Consider the following 12,524-nt stretch of genomic DNA (forward strand, 5'->3'; position numbering starts at 1 on the left):
GGTCCTGGCTAGAAGGATCCCAGTGAGAAAGTAAAAACACACTGACAAAGACTCACAAACAGGCCAAAAATGGGGGGTAACCATGCTAGAAAGGGGCTACTTTCTCACTGCCTCAAAAAAGGAGAAAGCTTCCTAAGGAAGGGTTCATTCTGAGGCCTTCACTTTTTCCACCAAAGAATCTCATGTAAAACAAAAAACCTTTGAAGTCATTGACATCATCAACAAAATCGTTTTTGGCAGCCTCATCTTCACAATTGATTTTCTTGTCAACATCACCATCACCATCAACAAGCGCTTCGTCTACTGCAGCTTTTACTATGACTACTACAGCGACATTGATGTTTACTACTGTGGCCTCACCTATGATTATCTCATCATCGCCTCTGTCGTCAATGAGTCATAACAACAAGAATACTTCTAAAACAGAAAGCCTCATAGACGGTGTCAGCTTCATCCACAGCAGCCCTGTCAGCACGAATACAAACAACGAAGTCAATGACAAAGACATCCACGAGAGGCCCATCGACGGAATACACCCATTGACGCAGCGCCTCCTATCGATGGACTCATTGAGAACAGCACCATCATCAGAACACATCTCTTCAGCAAAATCTTAATTTATTTATAATATTACCATTGATAACAGTCAAATGGAAATCACCAGCGGGGACCATGGTACCGTCTCACACTTCCACCAGTAAGGTTTTGCCTGTTCCCAGTGCTTAACAATTAGATGATGTAGAAGATTCTGAGGAGGAAGGTCCATAAAGCTTATAGCCCATCAAAGCTGTACGTGAAGTGCCAAGATGAGGAAGAGCAACTATACTATGAGTAGCATTACCTTAGAGAGCACTCTGGTCACGATCAGGAGCAATGTTCCACTTATGGCAAAGAGGAACAACGTGAACTTACTATTCAGATGTCAATATCGCTTATAAATAACTTGCAACACATGGTAAAAGACTATTACCGCAGATTCCCCCAACGAGGGGCTGCAGCTTTTTTTCCATGCACCCCCAAACGAAGACCATTTCCTCCAGCCCCTTCACATGTAGAGCATTCTTCACCACTCTTTAATGCACCTGCAACACCCCTGCCAACACTGGCTGTCTCCTAGCTGATCCTCCAATTGAAGACGCACCTTTTAGTGATGAAGACAAGGAAGAAAACAAGATTAGAGACGCCTTGTAGGAAGCTGTCTCTCTATATGGTGCAATAAAAAGAAGTACACCGTGCAGAGATTCTAGTGGATCCCCAATTGGTTTTGCAGAGACAAAAGTAGATAGGACTAATGCTCTATTTTGGAGTAGTGTGGGAAAGCATTTAGGCTTATCAGAGGATAGTGCTAAGCATTTGTTGTACTCACAGGGGCAATAAATGAGACACACACTTGAAGAATAAATCTAAGACGAATTAAGAAAAATAATACTTTTGTTTATATATACTTTAAACCCAAGAACTTCATCATAAGGTAAGTATGTATTTAAGCATGAATAAGTTTTAGTTTAAAAAATTGACATAGTGCAATTTCAGATTTCTTCAGTGTTAACATATGGAGTCAAACAATGTTTTGGACTCAAACTCAGGGGAGCCGGGGGATGTCTTTAGCTTTGGTGACCCACACCAGCTTGGGTCGTGGGCAATACGTACAGTGGTTGCTGAAGGTGTCGGGTTTTCTCTCACCACAAGGCTGTGGGAGAGGAGGCCTGCGTGCAGAGGCTGCAGGCAACTTGGGGGAGTCCAAGAGAAGTGAAACCCGCGTGGACTCGGACTCTGGACAGCTGGGGAACCTTGCTGGCACCATTGGTTTGCTTCACCTGGGATTGTGGACTTCGGTTGCAGTGGTCACTTCTGTTCCGGAGGCTGCAGAGTCCTTTCTTGAGGATTTGTTGCAGAGCATGGGAGTCTTAGTCTTTGTGGAAGGCAGGCAGTTCTCCTGGGTTTTTTAGAGGCTCAGCTGCAGGACAAGTCATCTTTTTTGGGCAGAGTCCGTTGAGGTCAACAGACAGGCTGGTGGGGCTGGTTCCAAGTCAACTGCTTCTTCTTCTGCAGGTGCGATCCCCTGTGTCTTTTTCTTTGAAGGTTGTGAGTTCATGGGTTCAGGGGTGCCACCTCAGTACTCAATTAGGGGCTTTACAGGGAGTGGCAAGTGGTAGCCAATGGGCTGCCCACCTTTAGGGTGACTACACCCTTCCTTTTTTTTCTGTTTATCCATTTTTCCTTTTATCAGTTTTGGAATCGTAAATGCAATGTTAACAACTATGACACTCAACTCTCCCAATCCCACCCCCTTCTGCTGCCATCTGCTGTGGTGTCTAGTAGTGATGCTGTGTGTATGGAGGACTCTAGTGTGCCATGTTGATGTGACCTGAGTATTCTATGTATATGTGCTCGTTCTTGTGGGGTATCCAACACTCAGTGAACAATTGTGGTACCGCCAAACATCAGGATAATAGTGGGTACCATTGAGATGGTTGTGGAAAAGTGAGGTAGTAAAACTGTGCCTGGTTGTTTCATGAGGGGAGGGGCACTACATGACCCCGTAGGCCTCATCTTCATCCTCCTGATCTACCACACGAAATGCTTCTATCAGGGCATCCTATTGCATTGAAATCAGTCTTTTGCAAGTCCCATGTACTATTTGTAGCGTATTGTCGTGCTTTCAGCCTATCCCCATTGTGTAACTTCATCACGCCATTGAGTTAGTGATGATTTCCAGTGTCTAGTTATGAGGCCCTTTGCTAAAAGGAGAGCCAAATATATGAAGCGTGTAGTGACTTTGGAGCTGGGAGATCGTGGAAAGAGGCCCAGAATACAATGTTCCGCTGTGTTCCAACTTAATGTTGCCTGTTAAATTGCAAAGCACTTCCCCTACCTCCGACCAGTAGACTTTGAGTCTGGGGCATGTCCACATCATTTGCATGAAGTCTACATCTGTGAGATGGCATCAGGGGCAATGTACCATGGCCCCAGAAAACATCAGATTGAGCCTGTACGGTGTGAGATATGCGTGATGCAATATCAATAATAGTATAAACTTAAATCGTTTGTTGTGGGAGAGTGTCTTAGGATCTCCTAGAAGGAAGCCCCATTCTCTATCAGAACACTCTTTGTGCATGTCTGCCTCCCACTTGACTACACCCTTCTTATGACCACTTCCACTGGGAAGTGGGCATAACCCTGATCCTAGTGGCCTAATTCCTTCCAAACAAGATGGAGGAATTTAAAAAGTTGTGTTCCCATCAGCTTATCCACCTTTGGAGTGGGACTGGCATGAAGTGGGCGCACCTCCTAATCTGACTAATTTTACCACCTGTTCTGCCACAAAAAGGGGGGTCAAGACAGAGGGGTTGGTCATCTCCCCAACCTAGAGAGACCTGAGTCTCATTACAAAAGCGGCTAGGCCTTTGAAGCTCCCTGCCATTGAATGTCCATCCTGCCTGGATGAGGTCTAACACTCATTGCCAGTGCTCTGGCCCTTGAGAGTGATGGCTCTGACCTTGTGGATGGGTGGGGGGGTAGAAACATGCCAAAGGTGGCTAAACTGGTCAGGACCAGGTAGTCAACACACTAGTAGCTGTTAGGTTTTCAGGAGACACCTCTAAGGTGCCCTCTGGGTGCAGCTATTAATAAATCTCTCACTTGCATCAGTGAGGGTTTATTATTATGAAATAAACCAAACATCCTTATATTCAGAGAAGCTATCATGTAGCTGGCAAACTTATAGTGACCAGTGTTCAGCACATGCATTTAAATTGGCTACCCTGGTGACTTACTATGTCCGAAAATCGACAAAGACATAGCAGGGGCATATTTTCTTGTGCCTGAGGGCTATAAAGCCTGCTAGAGGGGTAATTTACATATATTGCATGCAGTGTTTAGGGGACATGGCACACAGTCTGACTCAGGTTTCCTAGACGTTAATACAGTAAAGAAGCAATTAAGCTCTGACATGTTCATTTTGTACCTTAATTTCTACTATGCTTAATGTTATGAAGCAAGTATTATTGAGCCTACTTTTATAAATAATAATGTAATGCAATTAGGCAGGAAAACATGCCTGCTAACGTTTGCTACTTAGTTCTATGAAAAGAAATATAATTGGATAGAGAATAGATGTTCATGATGGCTATTCTTGCTGTTTATCCTGACAGGAATGGCATAAAGCTTACAATGCCAGAAGAACATTTCATCCTAATTGCATCAACTCCACAAGAGAAGGTAAGAAGAGTCGTTATTGTTTGTTCAGACCTTTGATAGCTTCAATCTATTTGTAATGAAACTTTGGACCAAATATTTCAGTGACACCTGCAGGATTCGGTGTGCAATCATTAATATTGTAGATCAAAGTTGTTAAATGGGTTCATCGAAGGTGGCAGCAAAATTAATTTTGTGCTGCAGTCATAATGATAAAAAGTAGCTGTAATTTATGTCTCGTTTTTTATGCTTGGATAAACAAGATGGTCCATGCTTATAAAAATACACCTTAACAGTTGGCAAAATGGATTTGGTTATTTTGTTTGTTTTTTCTTCATAAATGATTAGCGTGAGGGTAAGCAACCCTCTTTGTCAAACTGAGCTGTCTTTGTCAACCTATTTCCCTCAAATCTTGTCTCTTTGGTACTAGATGTCCTACATATGCTGTGATATATTAGAAAGTTGTGAGATATAGAAATAATATATAGTACCAAGGACGTTTTCATAATGGTTGCCCCTGGTGGGCGAGATGCTCTCTTGCACTCTTTCCTCAGCCATGATGGGAGACTGCTGAAACCCTACCCATGCTACTAAGATAGGCAGGGGTGTCACAGAGTAGGATAGGCATCCCTCTCTGTAGCTTTGAAATGGTACATAGTGCTTCTTGAGGTGGCTTGTATTTACTGACAGTAGTCACAGGTGGAAAAAAGAACAGCAGAGGTATATTACAAATAATGTATCTATACTTCAGGGTTTAACTCTGCACCCATAAACTTCAAAAAGGGCACATTGTGTACACTTCTTTTGTTCCCATGACCTACACAAACATATGAAGTTAAAGTGTTCTTGAAGATGGAGGCATTATGCCTAAAGTATACATTCATATAGGTCCTGATGGGCATATTTTAGAAATAAATCAAGGATGTCTATGTAAGTGTCCATAAAAAGTGCTAAATAAGCGCTGTTAATGATTTCGGAAGCATCCAGATAGCATTCATTGTGCACATAGCTCTCTTTTTTCATTATTTATACAAATTTACTATACATAAGGAAGACAAACATTTTCGGGATTGTCTCTGTTTCTTGATGCAGACAAAGTGGTTGAGAGCTCTAAATCAAGCTGTGGATCATGCTTTGAGGGGAATTTCGGATCCAACCCCTTCCGGGAGTATGAGTATTCAGAGACAAGACCCTCCCATGTCTCGTACAGCCAAATACACCTTCTACAAGGATCATCGCCTGCGGGATGCAGTTTATGAGGGGCGCTGGCTCTCTGGGAAGCCAAATGGCAAGTACGTAGCTGGGACAATGAGCTTGAGTTCAAGGGTTATGTACTGTATGTTTGTGGTATGTTGGAGAAAGAGGAGCTATTTATTTACAAAGTCTAACTCCAGACCTGAACCTCAGTCAAATATAGGTTTAATGTTTAAACTTTGCATGTTTTTGTTATGTTTTAGAGGAATACTGAAATGGCCAGATGGGAGAATGTATTCTGGAATGTTCCGAAATGGGCTAGAAGATGGGTAAGACAATGTTGTAATTTATACTGTTATCCGGAGTTCACTTCAGCAAATCATTTTCGACCTTTGTACTTTGTAATCCCTCACCTTTGTATGTATGTGTGTGTGGATGTAAATATGCACTGTATAGTTAAAGTTAGATCACAGTTTCATTAAAGCAGCTTTTTTTTCCCTAATAACTTCGTGGTTTTTGACAAATCTGCACAAAACGTTCCAAACAAAGTTCATCCACTTCGGCTCTTTCATGGAAAGTTTTGTACCAATCCGTCAAACAAAGGCCAATTAAAAGTGGGCTGCCAAAGTATTGATTTTCCTTAAGTTCCAATGGGAAAGGATTTCTGATACAGGAAAAGGGGTCTTCTGGATGCCCAAAGAAGCTTTTTCTTGTATAGTCCAATGTAGTACTGCAGGACCAGTCTCTGTCCCACATCACCAAACAATCTGATTGCCTGTCCGCAACTGTGAAGAAATTGTTGCAGCTACGATTACTGAACTCTGGAACTTAGTCCTGGTGACCTGAAAATTATTTTTAAAAAGAATATAAGGGAACACGGTAAGGACACCTTGACCCACAGGCATTTATAGGGGGGCCAGAGGGACAACCCCAGAGTTTAAAATCAAAAAGAAAATTCAAGACACGAGTACCACGGTTCTCCAGTGGGACCCAGCATGTCCCTCCCTCGAGGTAGTAGAGGAGCCACTGTACAAGCTTCCACTCTGGTTCCGCTGAAGCTTGTAAGGCCAGTACCACGGGAGCACTGCAGTAACCAAACATTTTTTTTAAAGAAAGGAGAATGCAGGTTCAGTGCCTGCGGGGGCACATGGTCTGGCTGGAGGGGTTTATCAATGTGCAGTCAGGATGTAGGCTGCAGGCATCCTAAGGGTGTTGAGTGTATACTCAACTTTGAATATGATAAAAAAGTTTAAATCTACTTAAAAAACAAAGGTTAAAGTGACTTTATAGTTTGGAAGGAAAATGAGATAAAAACTAACTCATAAAATCCAAAAAACTGCTGAAATTCAGAGTTCTAGTTTACTGAGCTAACTGTAATTTACTTCCTGCCATACACTGCTTCTGAGTTTACATGTTACATTACTCATCACATATAACATGACCTCATTGAGGACATCACTGATAACATCTCAAATGACATCGTCAGTAACGTTACTGATGACATCAACTGGTCTCTGTGATAACCTCCTGTATTGATCACGTAATACCCGTGGCCAATTTTCTATCACTAATCGTGATAATGGACAAAACCTTTGGCCAAATGCTGGGCACATAGCATATCTTATCTGTCAAGTCACCCACATTTGGTGGCGGTTACACTCTTTTTAATTCTGTTGACCCACCTAACAAAAATAATTATTGTACTGAATACCATCCCTAAAGAAAGTCAAGCTATTGACAGATTTTCCACTGAAAATACATCTTATGCCAGTCCCTATGGACAGGCCTCCACAGTTTGATAAATACACCTCACACATTCATGAGATGGGAACAGTGGTATATAAGATCCAAGCCTACAAAACCTGTGTGTAATAAACCATCTCTAAGTGAGACAATTCGACATTCTACATTATTCAAAAAGCTCTTATGTCTCAAAATATTCAGCAGTGTTTTGGAAATAAACATCCTTCTTGTATAGAACTTGTCTAGAACACTATATTATAAGAAGCTGGCTCTGTATGTACTATACCAAAATGAGGTATAGCGTGCACAGAGTCCAGGGGTTCCCTAGAGGCTTATTAGAGGCTAAAGCAGATAATACTAATGCTCTCTTTTGTGGTAGTGTGGTCAAACAGTTAGGCTTATCAGAGGGTAGTGCAAAACATTTGTTGTACACACACAATCATTAAATGAGGCACACACTCAACGACTGATTCTGGGCCAATTGTTTTTATATAACAAAAATATATTTTTGTTACTTTATTACTAGAACCAGAATAACTTTGTTGCAGGTAAGTGTAGTTGTAAGTAGGTATCAAGCATACATATCAAATGTACTTTGAGATGGAAAATTGCTACTTACTTGTAATTTGCTTTATCTGCTAAAACCAAACAAAGTTGACACAATTTTCCATAGAGTCCGGGGGGGGGGGGCAGTATTAGTATAGTTAACAGGTAAGTACACTACTTATGACTTCAGTCTTCAGAGGTTAGGATGTCCATAGATCGAAGTTTAGGTTGACTCCAAAACCATCAACACAGGCCGGCTGGGTGCAGATGTCAAAGTTAGCATTAGGTTTCCAATGTAATCCTATAAGGACTGCGGGTGCTCAGTAGAAAACAGGTTGCAGGTAAGTACCCACGGTTTCAGGACACAGGCCTTGGGGGTTTAGAACAGCACCAAGGGGGCCACAGGATCACACCAAACACACACCCTCAGTGGCACAGGGGCGGCTAGGTGCAGGGTACAAACACAGAGCTGGGCGCCCAATGCTTTTCAATGGGGGGGACCCCACGGGTCACAAAAGATGCTGCAGGCTGAGTCAAGGGGGGTCGGTTCTGGGAAACCAAAGGCTGGACAGGCAGGAGAGGTGCCTGCTGGACATTGCTGGTCCGTCGGTTGGATTCCCCAAGACTACGGGGTGGCAAGTTCAGGAGTCTCCTTGGACTTTGGGTATCTTTGTCAAATCTAGTTGCAGTCAGGGGGAGCCCCTGGATTCAGGCTGCAGGAGTTGTTGTGTTGGCCAGGAGGGGTTAACCCAGAGTGGACTGAAGGTCGAATCCCTGGGGACCTCCTCTGGACCGGTGGGCCACCTGGACTCGGCCCATGGGAGCGGGTTGCAGAGTGGACAGGACTTGCGGATCTGGGGCATCTCTGGAGTCCTTTTGGTGGTTTCTTCCAGACAGGGCTGCTGTCCTTGGGATTTCTTGGTCCTCTGCTGGGCAGGCAGTCCTCTGGGGGTTTGGAGAGGTCGCCGGTCCTGCAAGATGCCTCACCTTCTTGGAGCAGGGGTCTTTGAAGCTGCAGACAGGCCTTTTGGGCTGGGGCCAAGTCAGTTGTGGTCTTGAGTCTTCACTGCTGGGGTCAGCTTAACAGACCTTTTTCTATCTTCTTGTTTCTTCTTCTTGAGGTTGCCAGGAATCTGGTGAGCTAGGTTCCAGGGGTGCCCTTAAATCCTAGATTTAGGGGTGTTACAGGGGTCAGAGGGCAGGAGCCAATGGCTACAGTCTCTGAAGGTGGCTACATCCTTCTTGCTCCCACTCCTTTTGGAGAGGGGGGTCACATTCCTAACTCTATTGGTCCCTGTCCTTCAAACCAACATGGAGGATTTTGCAGGTAGGAAGTCACTTCAGCTCTGGACACCTCCTTAGGGTTAGTCCTAGCTGGAGTGGTCACTCCTCCCTGTCTTACCTCATTTTCCCACTGAGCTTTCGACCAAAAGTGAGGCTTTGTCTGGGGATGGAGGGGGTGGGCATCATCACTAGCTGGAGTGCCCGGGCACTGTAACAGGAGGCCTTCGCCTCTGAGGCTCACTGCCAAGTGTTGCAGTTCCCGCAGGGGGAGTTGTGAATCATCTCCACCCAGGGCAGGCTTTGTTTCTGTCTCCAGAGAGCACAAAGACTCTCACTGCATGAGGTCAGAAACTTGTCTTTTAGTGGCAGGCTGGCATTGCCTGGTCCGCCTTACACTCAAGGGTTGGCTAAAGTACAGGAAGCATCGCTAAGATGCCCTCTGGGTGCATTGTACAATAAATCCACCACTGGCATCAGTGTGGGTTTATTGTGCTGAGAAGTTTGATACCAAATTCCCAGCCTTCAGTGAAACCATCATGGAGCTGTGGAGTTCGTAATTACAAACTCCCAGCCCATGTACTTAATATGGCCACATCGCACTTACAATGTCTAAGAATGGACTTAGACACTGTAGGGGCATGTTGCTCATACAGCTATGCCCTCACCTGTGGTATAGTGCACCCTGCCTTAGGGCTGTAAGGCCTGCTAGAGGGGTGACTTACCTGTGCCACAGGCAGTGGTTAGTGGGCATGGCACCCTGAGAGGAATGCCATGTCGACTTTACCTTTTTCTCCTCACCAGCACACACAACCTTCAATGGCAGTGTGCATATTCTCGGTGAGGGGTTCCTTAGGGTGGCACAATACATACTGCAGCCCTTAGGGGACCCTCCCTGGTCACAGAGCCCTTGGTACCACTGGTACCTTTTACAGGGGACTTAGCTGTGTGCCATGGGTGTGCCAATTGTGGGAACAATGGTACAGTTTAGGGGAAGAACACTGGTGCTGGGACCTGGTTAGCAGGATCCCAGCACACTCTCAGACAAGTCAGCATCAATATCAGGCAAAACGTGTGTGTGTGGGGGCGGGGGTGGGAGTAACCATGCCAAAAGGGGCATTTCCTGCATATATTACAACTGTTTAACACGGGCCTCTGCCTAGATATTCACTTGTGGATAATCTATTTGTCAGCCGAAATGTTGGGCTTTCTCACAGATTTCTTTTGCAATAGGCTTTGGGGTTTGGCCACAACCGATTTTGAAACATGCCTCTGCAATCCACATAACGTGCGCTCAGCCTTTACCTTGTTTAACATGGAGTGCTACTTGCACCACAAGCTTTAATGATTGCCAAACAGGGCAATGTATAACTTTCAACATGTACAACCACATTTGCCTACAGAGATTATGGTATTTCCGTGTTATGCACCCACATGTGTAGACACAATAACTCTATGCAATATATGACTATAGTGTTATCATGATGTTATCAGTGATATTAGTTGAGATTTCATCAGTGATTTTATCAGTTATGTCATTTAACATGTCATGACTTATATAATAGTCAGAAGCAATGCACAGTGGGACGCATAGTTACAGATAGCAAAGGAAACTAGAACTGATGAAGGTCAGTGTTTTTTTGTGTTTTTTTTTTCTAAATGGTAGTTTTTATCTCATTTCAACAACTATTTATAACTCGCACACTTTTTCAGCCCCAGAGGACTTTTCTCTGCTCTCTGCTACTTCTGCTCTTTACTGATGAAGGACTAAACCCAGAAACACCTGTTTAGAGACAGCAGCACTACCTGCACCATGTTTGGTGAAAAACTACAGCAACTTTGAAGTAAGCGTACTGCATTTGCCAGGATGCAATGGGGTGAACTGTGCTGGGATGAGAGGCAGTGTGCTCCCTCCCCCCTCGTAGTTATAAAATCAGATTAACCTTTCACAAGAGGTAAACATTACAGTCAAATTACATTCAGTTAACATTGTTAGGTGCACCATAAAGAAAATAACTGTTCAATGGCACGTGTACCTGTAGATACTCATGCTTTGCATATGTTTGCCAACTAGTGTTGGACTCGGAGTGTTACAAGTTGTTTTTGTTCAAAGAATATTTTTGAGTCACAAGATTGAGTGACTCCTCCTCTCTGTGATAGTGGGCATGGCCATTGAGTCCTTTGTTAGATTGTTTTCTTTCTGCCATTGGGTTTGGATGTGTTTCCTCTCGCTCCGTTGAATCTCGGTTCAGTTTCTTCTGAACTTTATTTCCACCTTTTTATCAACATTGGTACAGTTTTCGATTGTGTATTCTATACTTTTAATAGTCGATCCAAATTTTAGCGTAAGGGTCGATTTACTGCCCTTATGGCGGCCACGCTCTTTTTGGGCCTACTTCGACATCTGTAGTCGGAGAAAGGTAGGCGGATGGAACATACTCCGTTTCAGTTCAGTTCTCAGTGTCACTCCAAGTTTCCCTACACAGAACAACACGTTTGTAATTTGTGTCTGTCCCCGTAACACAAAGAAGAGGCATGCAACACATGTAGGCTTTTTCGATCAAAGAACACCCTCTGGGACCGAAGAGCACGCCGGCTAGAAATGCCGTCGAAAGCAACAGACGATGCTCCTGACATCTTTGGAGAAGAGCAAGCGCAAGAAGAAATCAGACACCTGAGAGCCTTCTCCATTCAATACACCGAATTGGATCAAGATTCGGACACCAAGAGTCAGTCCATCACAGCGGCCCAGTACTTGATTACACCAGCACCATTGCACCAAACAAAAGGCTTTTATAAAGTCTTCTGAATAGGTCGTCGGTCCTCCACTGCCCTCTGGCCTTGGCAGGAGCCGAAAAATACATTTGGATGCCCCACCTTCCAGTTCAGCACTGAAATTAATAAAGACCAAAATGCCTTCGGCACCGACCAAACAGGCATCTTCATCCCAACTTGTTTCGAGATCGAGCCGAAAATTGTACATGTCCACATCAGAGCCGAAGAAAGTCCCATCCACTTTGGAGCCAACATTTTCGGTTTGAATAAAACATTCGGTCTCAACGGGTTTGGAGCTGAAAACTGTAGTGAGCAAACATTGTACAGATCCCTTGGAAGACTCCTCTTTCATAGACCCTATCCTTGAAGAAATGGACACTAAACAGCGCAAAAAAATCATATACAAAAAGGAACAGGAAGAATTATAGCTTCTCCTCTTATTTCAATTAAAAGGAGACTCACATTTCAAACATTAAACACTGTGCCTCCCCCTAAAAAAGTCTCCAGAACAACCTCCGCCTTCACCACCTCATTCTCTTCTACGTCCTTCTACTGCACCACCACCATCACCTCCAAATTCTGTTCACCCAAAATTGTCTCCACAAGTAACATCATCAGCTCATAGGGATGATTTAAGAGCTACTCTGCAAGATGCAGACACATGGGATTTATATGATCCAGATCCCATTCTACCCAGTGACCCTGACCTATATCCAGCAAGGCCTTCTTCCCCTGAGGATACCACTGCATATATCCAGGTCATAGCTACAGCAGCAGCGTGTCATGAT

The 12,524-nt window shown here is 44.0% G+C and overlaps 1 protein-coding gene across 3 annotated transcripts in view; it reads left to right on the top strand.

Annotated features, from left to right (window-relative positions):
• The window catches only part of ALS2 (alsin Rho guanine nucleotide exchange factor ALS2), an 895,474-nt gene that overhangs the window by 501,531 nt on the left and 381,419 nt on the right, over positions 1-12,524 (top strand). For all 3 annotated transcript variants that reach the window (XM_069226056.1, XM_069226055.1, XM_069226057.1), the window contains 3 exons: positions 4,155-4,221; positions 5,290-5,489; positions 5,655-5,720. In XM_069226056.1, coding sequence (XP_069082157.1) covers positions 4,155-4,221; positions 5,290-5,489; positions 5,655-5,720 — 333 coding nt within the window. The remainder of the gene's footprint in view (positions 1-4,154; positions 4,222-5,289; positions 5,490-5,654; positions 5,721-12,524) is intronic.

This window comes from Pleurodeles waltl, chromosome 3_1, assembly GCF_031143425.1.
Source record: "Pleurodeles waltl isolate 20211129_DDA chromosome 3_1, aPleWal1.hap1.20221129, whole genome shotgun sequence".
Classification (NCBI taxonomy): Eukaryota; Metazoa; Chordata; class Amphibia; order Caudata; family Salamandridae; genus Pleurodeles; species Pleurodeles waltl.